General features: G+C 43.2%; 1 protein-coding gene across 1 annotated transcript in view; it reads left to right on the top strand.

Annotated features, from left to right (window-relative positions):
* vps37a (VPS37A subunit of ESCRT-I) overlaps window positions 1-23507 on the top strand; it is a 54645-nt gene that overhangs the window by 7610 nt on the left and 23528 nt on the right. The window contains exons 2-5 of the mRNA XM_070869791.1: window positions 4129-4203; window positions 9428-9545; window positions 17629-17729; window positions 18814-19015. Coding sequence (XP_070725892.1) covers window positions 4129-4203; window positions 9428-9545; window positions 17629-17729; window positions 18814-19015 — 496 coding nt within the window. The remainder of the gene's footprint in view (window positions 1-4128; window positions 4204-9427; window positions 9546-17628; window positions 17730-18813; window positions 19016-23507) is intronic.

The following is a 23507-nucleotide window of genomic DNA, read 5'->3' as shown; positions in this document are numbered from 1 at the left end:
TTGTAGATTCTGTTGTGTGCCATTAGAAAAATTAGTACTTTTTCTTGTCGTTTATTCAGTTATCCACTTTAGAGTGATAAAAGCTAGCAGTACCAAGTTCTGCCATCTTTGTACAGTACCTCTGTTCTTACATAGGATTACATCGGATATACAGCATAGAAACAGGTTATTCGACCCAACCAGTCCGTACTGGTGTTTATGCTCCACTTGTATCATAGAATCATCTTTCCTTATCTAACTCTTATCAACGTAACCCTCTATTCCCTTCTCCTTTATATGCTTATCTAATGGCTCCTTAAATGCTTCAACCACTCCCTGTGGTAGCAAGTTCCACATTCTCACCATTCTGAGTAAAGAAGTTTCTTCTGAATTTCCTATTTTATTCCTTGGTGACTCATGATGATGATGATGATGATCTTCCCCACAACTTGGGCAAGGTAGAACTCTGCACATGTGCACTTAAATCCTGTCTTGTGGGCTTACAAGTAAAAACATTAAAGCAATCCAGTGGAAAGCTTTAGAACTTAAATACAAATATAGTTAACAGTTAGGAGGTTAGTAGCAGATATCACGAGGACATAGACAGACTGGTGAAACTGGCGGGCACATGATACTTAATGCAGAGACTTGCGAAGAGATGCCTTTTCAAAAGAAGAATGAGAAGAGGCAATATAAACCAAATGGTACAAGTTAAAGGGGGTGAGGGCACAGGCACAGGCACAGAGAGATCTGGGGATGGACGTACTCAAAACTTTGAAGGCAGCAGGATAATGTAATAAGGCTTTTTTTTTAAACGAATACAGGATTTAGAAATAGAAGCATAAAAGTAAAAAAGCAAGAAAGTTATACTAAATCACTGATGAGGTCTCAGCCAGAGTGTTGTCAAATTCTGGGCGTCACATTTTAGGAATGGCGTAAAGGCCTTGGAAGGGGTGCAGAGGAGATTTACCAGGATGATACCAGTTATATGGAAAGATGAGAGAATCTGGGATTGTTCTCCTTGGAGCAGGGAAAGTTATGGGGAGGTTTAATAGAGACGTTCAAAATTATTAGGGTTTTGATAGAGTAAATAAAGAGAAACTGTTTCTAATGGCAGAAGGGTCTGTAACCAGAGGTCATAGATTTAAGAGAATTGGCAAAAGAACTAGAGGCGAGATGAGAATTTTTTTTAACGCAACGCTCTAGAAATGCGCAGTGCAAAAGGCTGGTGGAAGCAGATTCAACAATAACTTTCAAGAGGGAATTGGATATGTATTTGGAAAGGAAAAATTAAGCATGGTTGTGGGGGAGTAAAGAGTGTTATGGGTTGTGGAACTAATTGAATAACTCATTCACAATGGAACAAATGGCCGCCTTCTGTGCTCTATGCTTCTGTGATAAGAATGTAATGACAAAGCACCCTAAAACAGTGAATGACAGTTTTTGTTGTTGTTTTGTTCTGATTTAAATTTATTATGTGTTAATTTTCTTTGACAACTGACCTCACAGAAAACCAACATAAAGCACATGCATCACAACTCACTGACAACAATGAAAGGACATGCTAAACCATGCAGTATAGTCAAGTAGGCACCAGTGAATTACTGAGTTAATAAAGCAGTGGGCACCACTGAATCAGTGCGTTCATAGAGCAGCGAGCACCAGAAAATGTTAGCAATGGGTGCACCAGTGAATTATTAAATTAATACAGCATTGGGTAGCAGTAAATTAATAAAATTCATAAGCCAGTGGGATCATCAATAAATGAATGCAACAGTAGGCTACAGTGAAATAATGCTTTAATGGAACAGCAAAAAATGAATATATTAATGGAACAGCGGGCATCACATAAATGAATAAATTCATAGAGCAGCAGGACACTAACAAATGAATAGAGTACTGGACACCAGTAAAGTAATACCCTTTTCCTACGCATGCGTGTAAAGCAACATTACTGCTGAGGAAATTTCCCATACTTTGGAGCGAGAGAAAGAGTGGAGCCAGTGGTCAGATCAGGGATTAAGGTAGGTCCTAAGGTTGTGATGTATGGATTCGGTCATAGGGTGAAAGGTCATGGGTCATGATGATGTAGGAAGTCACAGACCCTGATGATAGCCACCAGGGACAAGAAACAGGGCGGATAGGCCTATCCTGAAATCAGACAACCAGTCACTCTACCACTATGGGAAAACAAACAAGGTGGGTTAGATTAGGGCAGGCTGCAGCCCAAAGTCGAGGAAGATCAGGTGACTAGAAATGTTGTGGGGAGGTCGAAAAGCAGGTAAACTATCCAGTGTGTTGGTCAGACCACATCTTCAGTATTATCTCGTTCTGGTCACCGAGAAATGAGGGGAACATTTAAGTGCTGGAGGCAGTGTACAGAAGAGCCATGAGGTTGATCCCCTGTATAAGTAGTGCTAGTTATCAAGAAAGACTACAGATAAATTGGGGAAATTACTTTAAATTTGGGCATGTAGGACAAGGAGTCACCGGATCAAACTTTAAAAAGGCAAATATAGGACTGTTATCAGGAAGTTTTTCTTCATTGCAAGTGTTGATCACCATGTGTGTGAACTCCCAGACAGCGTAATGGAAGCACAAACCCTAGAATCATTGAAGAACCAATTAAATTCTACAATGGGGAACTTTGGGTTCATTAGATGGATAATTACATCTCCTGCTAATGCAGCATCTGTACTGGCATGAGAGTGTAATTACAGTGTAACAAGTTATATTGACAGTTTCTATTATAAATGTGGTCAAAGGAATTTATAATGGAAAAAAAAGCTGGCAGAAATTGTGTGTAGATGTAAGATTTTTAATGCATAAGAATGCTATAGAAGGGGCAGATCCAACTTTCTTGCGGTTAAAACAGATACAAAGTATCTTTTCAATTACATTACAACAGTGATTACACTTCAGAAGTACTTCATTGGCTGTAAAGCACTTTGTAACATCCCGGGGTAGGGAAAGACGCCATATAAATGCAAATCTTTTTTTAGCATTTATAATCTTCCCAAAGCCAAGCTGCAAAGTTCCTAGGTAAGAGAAGTGGGCGCAGATTATATAAATTCACAGCACAGAAACAGGCTATTTGGCCCAACATGTCTATGTTGGTGCTTATGCTCCATAGAAGCCTCCAATCTTGCCCTATTAACATATCCTACTATTCCTTTCTCCATCATGTTCTTATCTAGCTTCCCCTTAAATACATCCAATATATAGTTATTAAAGGTAGCAACCAAATAGATGAATCTTTGGCTTTCTCTCTAGAGTCACAGAATACAAAAGCAAAAACAATATTAGATTTGGACAAGGCTGCAGTTGGAGCATTGTGTACAGTTTTGGCTACCCCATTATTGGAAGGATATAAAAGGTACAGCAAGGATTCACTAGGATATTACTAGAGATCAGTTAGTTGTGAAGTGAGGCTTGTAAAGTTAAGGATTTCTTTATAAGAGCCGAGAGAATTATGGGTAAATTAATAGAGGTCTTCAAGGTTATGAAGGGTGATGCTGAGGTAAATAGTGATCGTTTCCACTGGTCAACAGAAAGGAAAAAAAAAAGGAACAAAACTTAAGATAGTCACCAAATTAATTAAAGGGAGGTTAGAAAAAAATCATTACATAGAAGGTAGTTAAAGTGTGGAAATCTCTGCCACAAACCATTGTTAAAGCAGGCCCCATAAATTTAATTTAAAGAGGAATGAGCTAGCTACTTGAAAAAAGGAATAGTAAAGGATTTGAGAAGTAATTCGGAGAGTGTGATTAGACTAGGTTGAAGAAAACAACAAATACTTGATCGGTTATGTAGCCTGTTTCTTTGCTATAATATTCAATTAAACCAATTGGCAGAATAATAAGTGTTGCATGTAATTGCCCTGATGAATCCAATTTTGTGTGTGTGCATGTGTGTCTATGTGATGGAGTTGGGGGAGAGACTTCAGAAATCACTCCACAGAAAAATGGGCAAAGCCTGCAAGTACATCATTACAGAGAACGATTTACATAGAGGATTTCCATTCTAAATATTTATATCAGCAGTTTCAATGTTGAATGTTGGCATGAAAGTTTGACCAAAAATCCTGTATAATTAATCATGTAATTACAATAAAAATCTTAATAATTACAATTGTTTACTTTTATATAGTGTAGTGGAAATCCAGAAGGATGTGGAATACAGACTACCTTTTACAGCAAACAATAAAACAATCAATTTAAATATGTAAGTATGAAAAAGTTCCAAAGATTGAGATTTATTTTGCATGCAACCAGTTTTTTCACATTTTTGTAATGTATGATATTAGTATCATGACAGCATGTGAAAATGGCCACCAAGAGTGTTGGTGTGAGTGTGACTCTTGGACAGCTCGCTTTCCTATTTTCTTTTCTAATGTGAAAACACTGGTACTGCTCAGCACCTTCCTTCCCAGCAAAGATTCTGGCTTTAGTCAGTAGAATTTTGCGAGTCTAGATTTGAGTTCCACCAATCCACTTTCCATTCTATCTTGGGTACAATATTAGTATTAAAGTACTTTTTTTGGTTAATGTTTCAAATATTTTTAAACTCCTTCAAGTAACAAAACTGATGTTTGTTTTTGCCCCAAACAAAATGCTAACATAGTGGGCCCAAGTTTCGGCCCGCGCCAAGAACGGCGCAGCCCCGACCTGGACGCCCATTTTTCGCGCCACAAAGTGCGCCTAAAAAAAACTTAGATTCTCCGGCTCCCTGCTGGTCCTCTGGAGTCGGGCGCAGCGCAGCACGAGCTGTAGGGGGCGGAGCTAGGTCCCTGGCGCTGAAAACAGTGCCGGGACCTCTGCACATGCGCGCTACAGTGGGCGCGCATGTGCAGTAGCTCCAGGCGCCCAAAACTGTGTGGGAGGGGTCCGAAGCACACAGCCCCTAGCCCTAGCCGAATGGCCTCACTGGGGCTGCGTGCATAAGGCTGCCTCCCACGCCCAGCTCCTGCTTCCACCTGACCCGACTCGACTCCCGCCGTCGCCGTCCCCGTCCCCCCCGGACCGGACCGGACCCCAACACCGACCCGACCCGCGCTTCCCACCACCAACCGACCTGACCTCCCTCCCACCACCCCCCCCGACCCGACCCACGCTCCCGACCCGACCTCCCTCTGCCGCCAGCCCCCCCCCCCCCCCCCCCCGACCCGACCTGCACTCTCTCCCTCCCCCTACCCGAACCAACCCGACCCCGACCCGACCCGCGCTCCCCCCGACCTGACCCGCGCTCTCGATCCCGGACCCCGGACCCGACCCAACGCCACCTACCTGTAAATTTGATGCTGGGGAAGGGCCCTGCCGGTCCCGGCCCGTTCAGCCTCCCTTCCCCTTCTCCTCTCCCCCTTCCCCTTCTCCTCTCCCCCTTCCCCTTCTCCTCTCCCCCTTCCCCTTCTCCTCTCCCCCTTCCCTTCTCCTCTCCCCCTTCCCCTTCTCCTCTTCCCCCTTCCCCTTCTCCTTTCCCCCTTCCCCTTCTCCTTTCCCCCTTCCCCTTCTCCTCTCCCCCTTCCCCATCTCCTCTCCCCCTTCCCCATCTCCTCTCCCCCTTCCCCATCTCCTCTCCCCCTTCCCCATCTCCTCTCCCCCTTCCCCATCTCCTCTCCCCCTTCCCCATCTCCTCTCCCCCTTCCCCATCTCCTCTCCCCCTTCCCCATCTCCTCTCCCCCTTCCCCATCTCCTCTCCCCCTTCCCCATCTCCTCTCTCCCCCTTCCCCATCTCCTCTCCCCCTTCCCCCCCTCCCCCTCCCTCTCCCCCCCCATCCCCTCTCCTCCTCTCCCCCTTCCCCTCTCCTCCTCCCCCTTCCCCATCTCCTCTCCCCCTTCCCCATCTCCTCTCCCCCTTCCCCATCTCCTCTCCCCCTTCCCCTTCTCCTCTCCCCCTTCCCCATCTCCTCTCCCCCTTCCCCATCTCCTCTCCCCCTTCCCCTTCTCCTCTCCCCCTTCCCCTTCTCCTCTCCCCCTTCCCCTTCTCCTCTCCCCCTTCCCCTTCTCCTCTCCCCCTTCCCCTTCTCCTCTCCCCCTTCCCCTTCTCCTCTCCCCCTTCCCCTTCTCCTCTCCCCCTTCCCCTTCTCCTCTCCCCCTTCCCCTTCTCCTCTCCCCTTCCCCTTCTCCTCTCCCCCTTCCCCTTCTCCTTCTCCTCTCCCCCTTCTCCTTCTCCTCTCCCCCTTCCCCTTCTCCTTCTCCTCTCCCCCTTCCCCTTCCCCTTCTCCTTCTCCTTCTCCTTCTCCTCTCCCCCTTCCCCTTCTCCTTCTCCTTCTCCTCTCCCCTTCCCCTTCTCCTTCTCCTCTCCACCTTCCCCTTCTCCTTCCCCTTCCCCTTCCCCTTCTCCTTCCCCTTCCCCTTCCCCTTCTCCTCTCCCCCTTCCCCTTCTCCTTCCCCTTCTCCTCTCCCCCTTCCCCTTCCCCTTCTCCTTCTCCTTCTCCTCTTCCCCTTCCCCTTCTCCTTCTCCTTCTCCTCTCCCCCTTCCCCTTCCCCTTCTCCTTCTCCTCTCCCCCTTCCCCTTCCCCTTCTCCTTCTCCTCTCCCCCTTCCCCTTCCCCTTCTCCTTCTTCTCCTCTCCCCCTTCCCCTTCTCCTTCTCCTTCTCCTTTCCCCCTTCCCCTTCTCCTTCTCCTTCTCCTCTCCCCCTTTCCCTTCTCCTTCTCTTTCACCTCTCCCCCTTCCCCTTCCCCTTCTCCTTCTCCTTCCCCCCCCCCTTCTCCCCCTCCCCTCGCTGTCAGAAACACAGACACTGACAGACAGATAGAGACACACTGGGGGTGGCGGTGGGGGGGCATCCCAGCACACTGTTGGAGGTCTCCTGGTGCTCCAGTCGGTAAGTCGAAAATGTTTTATTTATTGATTTTTTTTGATTGATTTATTGATGTTTTTATCATTTATTATTGATGATGGCTCTTTATTTGTAAAACTAGTGTTTAATGTTTGTAAACTTCCCGTTAAACCGCCCCCCGCCCCCCCATTCCCTACGCTTGATTTGTAACCTATGCCTGATTTTCTAAAGTGTAGACAAGGTTTTTTCGAGCGTACAAAAATCTTCACTTACTCCATTCTGAGTTAGTTTGGAGTAAGTTTTCACTGCCGAAACTTTGAAAACAGGCGTAAGTGGCCGGACACGCCCCCTTTTGAAAAAAAAAAATTCTGTTCCAAAGTGAAACTGTTCTAACTGACTAGAACTGGAGCAAACTAAATGCCGAGAATTTGAATTTCTAAGATACTCCGTTCTACACCAGTTGCTCCAAAAAATCAGGAACAACTGAGGCTGAAACTTGGGCCCAATGGGTGTTCAAAATGTTTTCTATTACAAGTGGGAATGGTGTTAAGTCATGTTGGAGCAGTGAAACTGGGGCTTTACTTTGCATCTTTGTATCAGATACTGAATTTTAAAAATGTGGTCCATTCCCTATCAGGGTTCTCATAGGAATAGTTCTCAGTGACTGTTGAGGGGAGAAAGAACAGCTTCCATTTACAGGCAACACACATATATGACCACAAACCTGGAGCAAATGAGGAGTTCTAGGCAACAGACCAAAATATCTCATTAAAAAGCCTGAAATGCATTGCTTTCCATCTTGGTTGGGAATAATAGTATATTGTAAAACAGTTAAATGAAATTTCGTAACCGAAAGCGCTCCGCTGCGCCCACGATGACAACATCATCACTGGCGCAGTGGCCTGTTTTCGCCCCGGAGCAAAATTCGGAAGCGCCCCCTGAAGCTGTGCCGGACGATACCAGCAATACCTACAGGAGGCGCATACCGGGGCTGTAGGCCACTCGCGGGGTGAAATTTAAAGGGGAGGTGGCGATTTCAACATGAAAAAATGTCCGATTTACTGGTGTTGGATCGCAGGGTCCGTGCCGCGATCTTGCAGCCTGGCACTCCACTTGTTGTTTTGCGCTCCACTTGCTCTCGGGGGCTGTAACCTAAATATAGGTCACGGGGTGAGACTTCCGCGCCTGCCGCAGGAGCTCCCGCCTCGCAGTTGTTGCCGCCCCAAATGGGACGCTACGCAATTTTGTCCTCTTAATAGCTTCAACATTACGCTGCCTAGTGACAGTCTGCTATTACTTTTGAAAAGGTTTGAAATACTTGGAGCTTTTTATTTCATGAAGAATGGCATGCTGGTTGAGCTGTAAGAGGTTTGAGATTCCCAACAAGAATGGTTAAATTCAAATGTTGACTTCAAATTGGCTTATTTCATTGATTTAAAAAACAAAGAAAAAGCTGCAAATCTGAAACAAAAACAGAAAAAAGCTTAAAACACAACAGGATCAGTCAGCATCTGTGATGGTGGTTTCAACCAGGTTCCTTTTTAAAACTCGGGGGGGGGAAAAATGAAAGCTGAGCAAGCATTTTATTAGTATCAGAGAAAAGGGAGAGGAAAAGAGAAATTAGAAACTCTAAATGTAAAGAGGAAGTTAATGAGTTGACTGCCTCCCATCTGCATTTTTTGAAAGAAGGAAATTGTTAAGATTAAGTAGAAAATCATCCGTCAAGCAACACAGAAACATTTTCACTTTTTAAAAAAAAAAGTGAATAGCTACAGTAAAAATAAAAAATAGTCGAATTGAAAGCACAAAAAAAATCTTCAGATCAGGCCTTGAAGTTAAAACAAAACGTGTTGTCAAAACAGTTGGTCTGACAGTCCTGAAAAGTGCATTTGCTGAAAAGCAAGTTTCAGCAAACAGTCACAAACAATAAGGTAAAGAGATAAAAATGAAGGTGAGCTGGTTAAAATAGCTAACATCGCGTTTTTTGAAGAGGGGACCAGACTTCTTTGTGACTCGTATTCCTGAGCAGCAGTAAATTAAATGTAAATATAAAGCAAGAAACTGCAGATATCTTTTTTTTAAGAAGTTTACAGTTTTTTCAACCAATCTATGCGTGTACTATGTGTTTTTGTTTGTTCCTTTCCGCTCCTTTTTCCTGACTTATTAAAATGCTTGCTTATCTTTCATTTTTCAATTCTGGGGAAGGATCCAGCACAAAACATTGTCTTCTCTTCACAGATACTGAATGATCTTGTTTTTCCAGTGTTTTCAGATTTTAACCATATTGATAATTTAGTCAGTCCTTTAGAGTGTTCTGTCTTAGATGACGAAAAGCAACTGGAACCTTGTTCTGAATCACGAAAGGAAATTGTGGGCCTTTATCTTTACCTTGTAAAATATCAGTTTGGCCCAACCAGACCTGCCATCTGAAAGACCATGGGGAGTCTGGATGGAGATAAATGTATATCAGTACTGCCTACAAGGTTTGTAGAATGCTAATGGAAATTAATATCTACAATTACACTTCTATAATGTAATGCATTTGTTTTTTGATTAAACCTTTTGTGATGTACACAAGTGGCTCTATGTTTTTGTTTGTAACCACAGTCAAATCTAGAAAGAATGGATCCCGAGTTTACTTTAAAATGTTTCCCTCCGCAAATCTAGCTTGCTTCCTCCTCAGTTTCCACAAGAAAAACCTGTGGTCACAGTCTTCCCTCCAGTGAGGCACCATTTTGTGGACAAGCATACTGGGACAGTGGTGACGAGCCCACTGATTGCAAATGTATGTAGACAAGCTAATTTGGTTTTTATAACTCACTTTTTTTGTGAAGAATATAATTGTGTTGTCTTGCATTGTATTTATCTATCTGGCATGGCATTGTTCTCAGCACTCTGGAAGATATGCTCTTTTATAACAATAGGTGCCTGTACCCTTTAATGGACAAATGTATTATACAACACAAGTAGAACCACTGGAAAGACTAATCATTGCTTAAGCAGCAGCCAAGTTCATGGCACCATGGGTGGCTCTGCTGCACAGGAGGGCAGGGAAAAGAGTGGGAGAGCTATAGTGGTAGGGGATCCTATTGTAAGGGGAATAGATGGGCGTTTCTGCAGCTGCAATCGAGACTCCAGGATGGTATGTTGCCATCAAGGGTCAAGGATGCAGGGCATTTTGGAGGGGGAGGGTGAACAGCCAGTTGGCGTGCATATAGTTACCAACGATATAGGTAAAAAACGGGATGAGGTCCTACAAGTTGAATTTAGGGAGCTAGGAGTTAAATTTAAAAAGTAGGACCTCAAAGGTAGTAATCTCAGAATTGCTACCAGTGCCACGTGCTAGTCAGAGTAGAAATAGCAGGATAGTTAAGATGAATACGTGGCTTGAGGAACGGTGCAAGAGGGAGGGATACAAATTCCTGGGACATTGGAACCGGTTCTGGGGGAGGTGGGACCAATACAAACCGGATGGTCTTCACCTGGGCAGGACCGGAACCAATGTCCTGGGGGGGGGGGGGAGAGAAGAGTGTTTGCTAGTGCTGTTGGGGATGGTTTAAATGAATATGGCAGGGGGATGGGAATCTATGCCGGGAGACAGGTGGAAGTAAAATGGGGGCAGAAGCAAAAGGTAGAAAGGAGATGAGGAAAGGTGGAGAGCAGAGAAATCAAAGGCAAAAATCAAATAGGGCCACATTACAACATAATTCTAAAAGGACAAAGTGTTTAAAAAAACAAATCTGAAGGCTCTGTGTCTCAATACGAGGAGCATTCGTCATAAGGTGGATGAATTAACTGCGCAGATAGCTGTTAACGGATATGATGTAATTGGGATTTCGGAGACATGGCTCTAGGGTGACCAAGGCTGGGAACGTAACATCCAGGGGTATTCAAGATTCAGGAAGGATAGACAGAAAGGAAAAGGAGGTGGGGTAGCGTTGCTGGTTAAAGAGGAGATTAACTCAATCGGAGGAGATTAACGCAAAGGAAGGACATTAGCTTGGATGATGTGGAATCTGTATGGGTAGAGTTGCGGAACATCAAAGGGCAGAAAACGCTAATGGGAGTTGTGTACTGACCGCCAAACAGTGGTAGTGAGGTTGGGGATGCGTGCAATAAAGGTACAGCAGTTATCATGGGTGACTTTAATCTACATATAGATTGAGCGAACCAAACTGGCAGCAATACAGTGGAAAAGGATTTCGTGGAGTGTATAAGGATGGTTTTCTAGACCAATATGTCGAGGAAACAACTAGAGAGCCATCCTAGACTGGGTCTTGTGTAATGAGAGAGGATTAATTGCCAATCTTGTTGTGCGAGGCCCCTTGGGGAAGAGTGACCATAATATGGTAGAATTCTTCATTTATGATAGAGAGTGACACAGTTAATTCAGAGACTATGGGTCCTGAACTTAAAGATGGTATGGGTCGTGAATTGGCTAGGATAGACTGGCAAATGATACTAAAAGGATTGACGGTGGATAGGCAATGGCAGACATTTAAAGATCACATGGATGAACTTCAACAATTGTACATCCCTGTACATAAAACGGCGAAGGTGGCTCAACCGTGGCTAACAAGGGAAATTAGGGATAGTGTTAAATCCAAGGAAGAGGCATATAAATTGGCCAGAAAAAGCAGAAAACCTGAGGACTGGGAGAAATTTAGAACTCAGCAGCGGAGGACAAAAGGTTTAATTAGGAGAGGGAAAATAGAATGAGAGTAAGCTTGCAGGGAACATAAAAACTGACTGCAAAAACTTCTATAGATATGTGAAGAGAAAATGATTAGTGAAGACAAATGTAGGTCCCTTGCAGTCAGAATCAGGTGAATTTATAATGGGGAACAAAGAAATGGCAGACCAGTTGAACAAATACTTTGTTCTGTCTTCATGAAGGAAGAGACAAATAACCTTCCGGAAATACTAGGGGACCGAGGGTCTAGTGAGAGGAGGAACTGAAGGAAATCTTTATTAGTGAGCAAATTGTGTTAGGGAAATTGATGAGATTGAAGACCGATAAATCCCCAGGGCCTGATAGTCTGCATCCCAGAGTACTTAAGGAAGTGGCCCTAGAAATAGTGGATGCATTGGTGATCATTTTCCAACAGTCTATCGACTCTGGATCAGTTCCTATGGACTGGAGGGTAGCTAATGTAACACCACTTTTTAAAAAAGAAGGGAGAGAGAAAATAGGGAATTATAGACCGGTTAGCCTGACATCAGTAATGGGGAAAATGTTGGAATCAATTTATTAAAGATGAAATAGCAGTGCATTGGGAAAGCAGTGACAGGATCGGTCCAAGTCAGCATGGATTTATGAAAGGGAAATCATGCTTGACAAACTTTCTAGATATTTTTGAGGATGTAACTGGTAGAGTGGACAAGGGAGAACCAGTGGATGTGGTGTATTTGGACTTTCAAAAGGCTTTTGACAAGGTCCCACACAAGAGATTGGTGTGCAAAATCAAAGCACAATGTATTGGGGGTAGTGTACTGATGTGGATAGAGAACTGGTTGGCAGACAGGAAGCAGAGAGTCGGGATAAACGGGTCCTTTTCAGAATGGCAGGCAGTGACTAGTGGGGTGCCGCAGTGCTCAGCGCTGGGACCCCAGCTATTTACAATTTACATCAATGATTTTTTAGATGAAGGAATTGAGTGTAATATCTCCCATGTTTGCAGATGACACTAAGCTGGGTGGCGGTGTGAGCTGTGAGGAGGACGCTAAGCCTGCAGGGTTAGGTGAGTGGGCAAATGCATGGCATATGCAGTATAATGTAGATAAATGTGAGGTTATCCACTTTGGCGGCAAAAACAGGGAGGCAGAATATTATCTGAATGGTGGCAGATTAGGAAAAGGGGACATGCAACGAGACCTGGGTGTCATAGTACATCAGGCATTGAAAGTTGGCATGCAGGTACAGCAGGCAGTGAAGAAGGCAAATGCCATGTTGGCCTTCATAGCGAGAGGATTTGAGTAGAGGAGCAAGGAGCAGTTATACAGGGCCTTGGTGAGGCCATACCGTGAATATTGTGTATAGTTTTGGTCTCCTAATCTGAGGAAGGACATTCTTGCTATTGAGGGAGTGCAGCTAAGGTTCACCAGACTGATTCTCGGGATAGCAGGACTGACATATGAAGAAAGACTGGATCGACTAAACTTATATTCACTGGAATTTAGAAGAATGAGAGGGGATCTCATAGAAACATATAAAATTCTGAAGGGATTGGACAGGTTAGATGCAGGAAGAATGTTCCCGATGTTTGGGAAGTCCAGAACCAGGGGTCACAGTCTAAGGATAAGGGGTAAGCCATTTAGGACCAAGATGAGGAGGAACTTCTTCACTCAGAGAATTATGAACCTGTGGAATTCGTTAGATATATTCAAAAGGGAGTTAGATGTGGCACTTATGGCTAAAGGGGTCAAAGGGTATGGAGAGAAAGCAGGAATGGGGTACTGAAGTTGCATGATCAGCCATGATCACATTGAATGGTGGTGCAGGCTCGAAGGGCCGAATGGCCTACTCCTGCACCTATTTTCTATGTTTCTATGTTGTTTTTCTTTGATGCAACAACAGAGTACAGATCCTTAAAGAGGCCACCTCGTGACAATGTCATGTGGATCACGTGGTTGGGGGGGGGGAGTGGTGGTTACGAAATATAAAACTGTTGAATAAAACTAAAAATAGACATGGAAACAATAGAAATGAAAAGTTGTAGCAACAAATGCTGATTAAAGCAAAGTGCAAAAGAATGGAAAATTCTGAAGCAATAAAATCATGCATGCAGGAAAATTCAATGAGGGATGAATTGGAAATATAATAGAAAATGAAATTGTCACTTTATATCCAAATCAAAGCAGCACAGTTGGAAAACTGAATGGAAGGAACGAAGCAAGAAACAATATGCATATTTAAAGTAATAAATATCTCCTGCATTTATTTATTATATATATGTGTATATATAACACACGTGTCCATTTTATCGTGGTCCTTTGATCTATCTCTTATTGCTAGTCAGAATGTTTTCAGCCTTTACCTTCTCCAACTTGTATTAACTATCACCCACTGTTGGCTCTTTGATCTGCCATTTTTCCAATAACTGAATCTGAGCTTTTCATCCCACTGAAATTGGCTTAATTTCCAGACCAGCATCTTTATCTTGCACTCCTCTTTTTCTTTACTTCATAGTGAAGCTAATTAGGTTATGGTTACTATGACTCAAGCTACAGGCAACTCTCGATTATCTGCACACGGATCCAACGGGAAACCATTGTAACGGGATTTAAAATTTCGGTCCGGGAAGGCATCGGGTTTTAACTTTTATAATGTCAATCGCTCTAACGGAGAAATCGTTTACCCGGCATAGCCCAATCCCCGAGGGACCCGGATAATCGAGAGTTGCCTGTACTTCTGTCATGCATTTTAATTTGTCCGGTTTAAGAACATAAGAAATAGGAACAGGAGTAGGCCATACGGCCCCTCGAGCCTGCTCCGCCATTCAATAAGATCATAGCTGATCTGATCATGGACTCAGCTGCACTTCCCTGCCCGCTCCTCATAACCCCTTATCCTCTTATCGTTAAGGAACTCTCTATTTCTGTCCCAGCTTCCACAGCTCTCGGAGGCAGCGAATTTCACAGATTTACAACCCTCTGAGAGAAGAAATTTCTCCTCGTCTCAATTTTAAATCGGCAGCCCCTTATTCTAAGATCATGCCCTCTAGTTTTAGTCTCCCCCATCAGTCGAAACATTCTCTCTGCATCCACCTTGTCATGGCCCCTCATAATCTTATCGTTTCGATAAGATCACCTCTCATTCTTCTGAATTCCAATGAGTAGAGGCCCAAACCTATTCAACCTTTCCTCATAAGTCAACCCCCTCCTCTCCAGAATCAACCTTGTGAACCTTCGCTGAACTGCCTCCAAAGCAAATATATCTTTCATAAATATGGAAACCAAAACTGTATGCAGTATTCCAGTTGTGGCCTCCCTAATGTAGCAAGACTTCCCTGCTTTTATACTCCATCCCCTTTGCAATAAAGGCCAAGATTCCATTGGCCTTCCTGATCACTTGCTGTACCTGCATACTATCCTTTGTGTTTCATGCACAAGTACCCCCAGGTCCTGCTGTTCTGCGGCACTTTGCAATCTTTCTCCATTTAAATAATAACTTGCTCTTTGATTCTTTCTGCCAAAGTGTATGACCTCACACTTTCCAACATTATACTCCATCTGCCAAATTTTTGCCCACTCACTTAGCCTGTCTATGACCTTTTGCAGATTTTTTGTGTCCTCCTCACACATTGCTTTTCCTCCCATCTTTGTATCGTCAGCAAACTTGGTTATGTTACACTCGGTCCCTTCTTCCGAGTCGTTAATATAGATTGTAAATAGTTGGGGTCCCAGCACTGATCCCTGCGGCACCCCAGTTGGCAACCATAGTTACTGGTTGCCAACCAGAGAATGAACCATTTATCCCGACTCTCTGTTTTCTGTTAGTTAGCCAATCCTCTATCCATGCTAATATATTATCCCCAACCCCGTGAACTTTTATCTTGTGCAGTAACCTTTTATGTGACACCTTGTCAAATGCCTTCTGGACGTCCAAATACACCACATCCACTGGTTCCCCTTTATCTACCCTATTCGTTACATCCTCAAAGAATTGCAGAAAATTTGTCAAACATGACTTCCCCTTCATAAATCCATGCTGACTCTGCCTGACCCAATTTTGCTTTTCCAAATGTCCTGCTACTGCTTCTTTAATATTGGACTCCAACATTTTCCCAACCACAGATATTAGGCTAACTGGTTTTTGTCTGCCTCCTTTTTTTAAATAGGGGCGTTACATTTGCAGTTTTCCAATCTGTTGGGACCTCCCCAGAATCCAGGGAATTTTTGGTCAATTACAACCAATGCATCCACAATCCCTGCCACTACTTCTCTTTATGACCCAGGATACAAGCCATCAGGTCCAGGGATTTATCTGCCTATAGTCCCATTATCTTACTGAGTATCACCTCCTTAATTGTGATTGTGTTAAGTTTCTCCCCCCTATAGCCCCTTGACTATCCACTGTTGGGATATTGTTAGTGTCCTCTACCGTAAAGACTGATACAAAATATTTGTTCAGAGTTTCTGCCATCTCCATGTTCGCCATTACTAATCCGCCGGTCTCGTCATCTAAGGGACCAACATTCACTTTAGCCACTCTTTTACTTTTTATATACCTATAGAAACTCTTGCTGTCCATTTTTATATTTTGTGCTAGTTTACTTTCATAATCTATCTTCCCTTTCTTAATCAAGTTTTTAGTCATTCTTTGTTGGCTTTTAAAAGCTTCACAATCTTCTGTCCTCCCATTAGTTTTGGCCATTTTGTATGCCTTTTTTTTTTAATTGGATACCGTCCTTTATTTCTTTAGTTAGCCACGGATGGATCTCTTCCCTCCTCACTGGAATATATTTTTCTTGAGAGTTGTGAAATATCTCCTTAAATGTACACCACTGTTCATCACCGTCCTACACTTTAATCTATTTTCCCGGTCCACTTTAGCCAACTCTGCCCTCATGCCTTCATAGTCTCCTTTTATTTAAGTTTAGTATGCTGGTTTGAGATCCGACTTTCTCACCCTCCATCTGTATTTGAAATTCAATCATGCTATGATCACTCATTCCAAGGGGATCCTTTACTAGGAGATTGTTTATTAATCCTGTCTCATTACACAGGACCAGATCGAAGATAGCCTCCCCCTGGCTGTTTCCGTTACATAGTGCTCAAGGAACCCGTCCGTTATGCACTCTATGAACTCCTCCTCAAGGCTACCCTGATCAATTTGATTTGTCCAATCAATAAAGGGGTTAAAATCACCCATGATTATTGCTGTTCCCTTTTTACATGCCCCCGCTATTTCCTGGTTTATGCACCGACCAATAGAGTTGCTACTGTTAGGGGGCCTATAGACTATGCCCACCAGTGACTCTTTCCCATTATTCCTTATCTTCACCGGAACTGTTTCAACATCCTGATCATTTGAGCCAATATCGTTTCTCACTATTGCAGTTATTCCATCCTTTATCAATAGAGCTACCCCACCTCCTTTTCCTTTCTGTCTGTCCTTCCGGATTGTCAAATAACTCTGAATATTTCATTCCCAGTCCTGGTCATCTTGTAACCACGTCTCTGTAATGGCTATCAGATCATACCCATTTGTCTCAATTTGTGCTGTCAACTCATCTATTTTGTTACAAATACTTCATGCATTTGGACAAAGTGCCTTTAAATTTGTTTTTTTACACTTTTTTTTTCCTGCTTGTTTCCTCTCTCCTTCAAACTAACTTTCTTTTATTTTTGCTTTCTAATTCCAGCTTTACTCCCCTCCCTACTGAATCTATTTTCAGGTTCCCACCCCCCTGCCAAGCTAGTTTAAACCCTCCCCAACAGCACTAGCAAACCACCTCCCTCCCCTCTGCGAGGATATTGGTCCCGGCTCTGTTGAGGTGCAACCCGTCCGGCTTGTACAGGTCTCACCTCCCCCAGAAGCGATCCCAATGCCTCAGGAAACTAAAGCTCCAGCCATGTATTCATCTGTTCTATTCTCCTATTTCTGTACTCACTAGCTCGTGGCACTAGGAGTAATCTGGAGATTGCTACCTTTTGAGGTCCTGCTTTTTAATCTCTCTCCTAGCTCCTAAACTCTGCCTGCAGGACCTTATCCCTCTTCCTACCTATGTCATTGGTACCGATGTGGACCATGACCTCTGGCTGTTCACCCCCCCCCCCCCAGAATCCCCTACATCCATATTTTTAATAAGCAAGATATCTGAATATTCACACTTTTTTTTTTATTGGACTATCTAATATTGAAGTTCACCATGCATTCGGATCTTGGAAAAATCATTCAGACTATCCTCGATGAATTTTGGAAGAACCCTCCAGTGTTAGCTTCAAGCTCAGCATCCTTTCCATAGTAAGTATGATCATCTTGCATGCTTCAACTTGACTCAGTGGTAACAATGTGTCAACAGATGATTGAATCAGTCTACTGGCTAATTACCATTTGTACAATACCATTATTGCAGAACTTTGATAATACAAGCATTACTAAATTTTAGCCCCATCTATTTTCCTAAATAATAACTGTTAATGCATCTTGTCAATTGATTTTGAGACTTCAATTTCTTCCTTTTCATTGCATGGAGAATGGGATTATTTCAATAATTAGCCAGCTATAAATCCAAGGTATAGATATGTTTTAAACATTTTAACATACGGTAGTTTAGTTAGAAACCCAGTTCCCTGTCGAGCGTTATGCATTGCACACGGGCACCTTTACTCCATTACTCTAATGCCACAGTGAAAGCTGGCATTTATAGATACTCGGTTGGCTCATGGTGATTTTTTAAACAAACTTGAAGTTTATTAATGTGTGCACTGAAACCTTTGAGAAATCATTACTCCATTGCCACTAGGTTACAGTTAAAGGTGTGATCTTTGCAGCAGAGTAAAAGACTCTTTGGCTGGTTTGAAGTGGCGAATTTGGGTCCAACTGTAACAAAAGAATTTGTAGAAAATTGTTATGACTATTAAAATTTAACTTTATTTGAGATTTAAAAAGAAAATTATTGACTTTTAATGAAGTGATTTGGTGTTTTCAGTTCAGTTCTCACAAAGCACGTGCTAAAGTATCCTAGCAACAAAAAGTTGGCTCTATGCTAACATTTGAGAAGGAAATATCTGTATTACTGTAAGCCACCTGATACTTAACATTTTTTGTGAAGTTTCTCTTTGGAGTATTACCTCTTCGTGTTTTTTTTCCCAAGTTTATGTCCATAAGCACAATTTAGGTATTTCACTTTGTAAATACATCGTTTCTTTAATACTATGGGCCACTTGGATTGTTACAAACCACACATGGCTGACTTTGCTCAGCTTTTACTATGCTGCACTCATTTACCTTAATGTTTAATTAGAATTGCGAATAATTTTAGAATTTAAGACTGTGATGCTTTGCCCTTTTCCGTTTTGTAATCTTTGTAAATTTATTCTTTTAGCCGTTTCAGTAGCCCTGCTGGAATGGCTCCTTACCCTCCCCAAGGATATCCATTTATTGCCCCATTTCCTACTCAGGAGTCAACTGTGCCTTGTCTTCCGGATTCAGGCTCAGGCTTTAATAGTCCCAGACCTGCTGCTCCTGCTTATGGATTGATTACAGATTTGCCTTTACCAGTTCCCACAGCTGACTCATCAGAACAGGTAAGTTTGAAACCCAGCTTAATATTTAGAGCACAAAACATTATTTCATGCTTTTACAATATTTAGTTGTAAGTACAGTGGAAAACTGCTTATGTGCTGTTTCTCATTTCACTAACCAACATGTTATGGCTTGTCCAATATCAAATGTTTAACTTTTTCCTGCCGAATCTGAAAATGCATTATTTGTAAAAGATGGGATGCACTAAAAAACTATATCAAATATGGCAGACATGAAAAGTCCATATCATACCCAAGAAAAACTGCACTGGAGTGCTTGACCTAAAGAATGGATGATCAAGTTGCTGTATTAATGGGAACCAAAGATTTGCCTGTAAACTGTGTCATGCTACCATTCCTTTATTTAAAAAAAAAAGCTATTTTGCAGATGCGTCTTACAGATACAGTTTGAATGTAAGCCCTGATCAATATACATGGCAATGCTTCGGGAGAAATTAGCCAATCTCAGCCAGGTCATCTGGGTTACGGAAAGAAAACTTAGGCAGTGGATCATCAAGGAATCACCGTTGATAAGAACTAATTAATTTTTTCTAAATTATGTCAGACTATCATGCCTCCTAATATGTATATATTTTTATAAAAGGACCTATTCATTTTTTTAAAGCACTATTTTGCAGGCAGGTGTCTTACAGTTAATCCGTTTACTTGCCTTCCACTAGCACTGATAACATAAGAAATAGGAGCAGGAATAGGCCATATGGCCCCTCAAGCCTGCTCTGCCATTTAATAAGATTATGGCTGATCATCGACCTCAGCTCCATTTTCTCGCCCGATCTCCATATCCCTTGATTCCCCTAGAGTCCAAAAATCTATCTATCTCAGCCTTGAATATACTCACTCAGCATCCACAGCCCTCTGGGGCAGAGATTTCTGAAGATTCACAAACTTCTGAGTGAAGATACTCCTCCTCATCTCGGTCTTAAATGGCCTACCCCTTATCCTGAGACTATGCACCCTAGTTCTAGATACTCCAGCCAGGGGAAACAACCTCTCAGCATCGACCCTGTCAATCCCTTTCAGAATCTTGTATGTTTCAATGAGATTACCTCTCATTCTTCTGAACTCCAGAGAGTATAGGCCCATTTACACAATCTCTCATCATAGGACAGCCCTCTCATCCCAGGAATCAATCTAGTGAACCTTCGTTGCATCGCCTCCAAGGCAAGTATATCCTTCCTTAGATAAGGAGACAAACACTGTGCACAGTACTCCAGGTGTGGTCTCACCAAGTCTTGTACAATTGTAGCAAGACTTCCTTACTCTTGTACTTCCACCCCCCTGCAATAAAAACCAACATGCCATTTGCCGCCTTTATTGCTTGCTGTACCTGCATGCTAGCTTTCTGTGTTTCTTGCACGAAGACACCCAAATCTCCCTGAACACCAACATTTAAAAGTTTCTCACCATTTAAAAAATATTCTGTTTTTCTATTCTACCTACCAAAGTGAATAACCTCACATTTCCCTTCATTATACTCCATCTACCACCTTACTGCCCACTCACTTACTCTATCTATATCCCTTTGCAGATGCTTTGTGTTCTCCTCACAGGTTACTTTCCCACCTAGCTTTGTACCATCAGCAAATTTGGATACATTACAATCACTCTCTTCATTTAGGTCATTATATAGATTGTAAATAGCTGAGTCCCCAGCACTAGTTAGTTACAGCCTGCCAACTTGAAAAAGACCAGTTTATCCCTACTCTCTGTTTTCTGTCCATTAACCAATCCTCTATCCATGCTACTATATTATCCCCAACTCCATGAACCCTTATCTTGTGTAATAACCTTTTATGTGGCACCTTATCGAATGCCTTTTGGAAATCCAAACATACTACATCCACTGGTTCCCCTTTATCTACCCTGCTAGTTACATCCTCAAAAAAACTCTAATAAATTTGTCAAACACAATTTCCCTTTTCATAAAACCATGTTGAATCTGCCTTATCATGTTTTGATTTTCTAAGTGCCCTGAAAGCACTTCCTTACCAATGGATTCAAGCATTTTCCCGATGAGCTTTATACAGTTCAGGGTCAACACGACGCCTTTTTGCTCTGGTATTGTGCATATACACTCAGTGCAGGGCAGAGCACCAGTATCACCACAAAATCCCAAAATGGATAATAGAGGGGTCTAGACAGAGTAGATAGAGAGAAACTGTTCCCGTTGGTGAAAGAGTCAGGAACCAGAGAACACAGATTTAAAGTGATTGGCAAAAGAACCAAAGGCAACTTGAGGAAACACTTTTTTAATGCAATGAGTGGTTAGGATCTGGAATGCACTGCCTGAAAGGGTGGTAGAGGCAGACTCAATCGTGGCTCTGAAGAGGGAGTTGGATAATACTTTGAAGGAAAAAAATTTGCAGGGCTACGGGGAAAGGGCAGGGGGGTGGGACTAGCTGAAGTGCTCTTGCAGGGAGTAGGCACGGGCTCGGCTGGTCGAATGGCCACCTTTTGTGCTGTAACCATTCTATGACTCTATGGCCCCAAGTTTCCACATGATTTGCTCCTGATTTTTAGGAGCAACTAGTTTAAAACGGAGTATCTTAGAAATCGGAATTCTCGACATTTAGTTTGCTCCAGTTCTAGTCAGTTAGTACAGTTTCACTTTGGAACAGAATTTTTTTTCAAAAGGGGCGTGTCCGGCCACTTACGCCTGATTTCAAAGTTTCGTAGTGAAAACTTACTCCAAACTAACTTAGAATGGAGTAAGTGAAGATTTTTGTACGCTCAAAAACCTTGTCTACACTTTAGAAAATCAGGCGTAGGTTACAAATTAGGCGTAGGGAATGGAGGGGGGGGGAGGGGGAGGAAGGGAAGTCATTAAATTCTACAATCAATCCTTAGTTATACTTATACAAATATTATACAAATAAATTCAACCTGAATAAAAATTTATAAGCAAAGAAAAGATTAAATAAACCATGTTCCTACCTGTGTGAAAGTGCTTCAGGCAGGCCTTTCATGTTGGAGACAGGCAGGGGTGTGGCGTCAGTGTCTCGACGGCAGCGACAGCAAGCTTCGAGCTGAGCTGCAGTGCTTGAGGCAGGCCTTCATTCTCTTCGTGGCTGGCCGCGAAGAAGCAGCACCGGATGGACCCGAGGCCATTCGGCCATGAGATATCAGCGGCGTCAGTGGCTGGCCGGCAGCCGAAGAATCAACGCAGCTCATTAAGGTTCTTGAGGCCATTCGGCCACACTTTAGGGGCGGCGTCAGTGGCTGGCCGGCAGCCAAAGAATCAGCAGCGGACGGACGTGAGGCCAATCGGCCATAGGATATCAGCGGCGTCAGTAGCTGCCGGCAGCCGAAGATACAGCAGCAGCCTTCGAGCTGTGAGGGGGACTAGGCCATTTGGACAGGGAGAGGCAGCCACATCGACAGTTTTATATTTAAATTTGCAGAATGGGTGCTGCATTGTCAACACCATGTATTATTGCAAAGTTGAATTGGCACTCTTATTTCTCCAAACACACAGTCCTTAATTTGCATGCACCAATGCAGCACCGGTTCTGCAAGTTTAGCAGTGAAAAGCTGAACTCACTGATTTCAGCAGGTGATTTATTCAGCAGTGCTGCTAAAAGCACTCCCTCACACACAGAAATATCAAATAAAAATTTAATTACAAGCCTTTGCAGGGGTCCAAGAAATAAATCTTCACTTTTTCTGCAGTATTTTTTAAAATAGAAACATAGAAACATAGAAAATAGGTGCAGGAGCAGGCCATTCAGCCCTTCTAACCTGCACCGCCATTCAATGAGTTCATGGCTGAACATGAAACTTCAGTACCCCCTTCCTGCTTTCTCGCCATACCCCTTGATCCCCCGAGTAGTAAGGACCTCATCGAACTCCCTTTTGAATATATTTAGTGAATTGGCCCCAACCACTTTCTGTGGCAGAGAATTCCACAGGTTCACCACTCTCTGAGTGAAGAAGTCTCTCCTCATCTCGGTCCTAAATGGCTTACCCCTTATTCTTAGACTGTGACCCCTGGTTCTGGACTTCCCCAACATTGGGAACATTCTTCCTGCATCTAACCTGTCTAAACCCGTCAGAATTTTAAACGTATCTATGAGATCGCCTCTCATTCTTCTGAACTCCAGTGAATACAAGCCCAGTTGATCCAGTCTTTCTTGATAGGTCAGTTCCACCATCCCGGGAATCAGTCTGGTGAATCTTCGCTGCACCCCCTCAATAGCAAGAACGTCCTTCCTCAAGTTAGGAGACCAAAACTGTACACAATACTCCAGGTGTGGCCTCACCAAGGCCCTGTACAACTGTAGCAACACCTCCCTGCCCCTGTACTCAAATCCCCTCGCTATGAAGGCCAACATGCCATTTGCTTTCTTAACCGCCTGCTGTACCTGCATGCCAACCTTCAATGACTGATGTACCATGACACCCAGGTCTCGTTGCACCTTCCCTTTTCCTAATCTGTCACCATTCAGATAATAGTCTGTCTCTCTGTTTTTACCAC

Source organism: Pristiophorus japonicus, chromosome 2 (genome assembly GCF_044704955.1).
Source record: "Pristiophorus japonicus isolate sPriJap1 chromosome 2, sPriJap1.hap1, whole genome shotgun sequence".
Classification (NCBI taxonomy): domain Eukaryota; kingdom Metazoa; phylum Chordata; class Chondrichthyes; family Pristiophoridae; genus Pristiophorus; species Pristiophorus japonicus.
The sequence above is the reverse complement of the archived record's forward strand: the minus strand, read 5'-3'. Positions and strand labels throughout refer to the sequence as shown.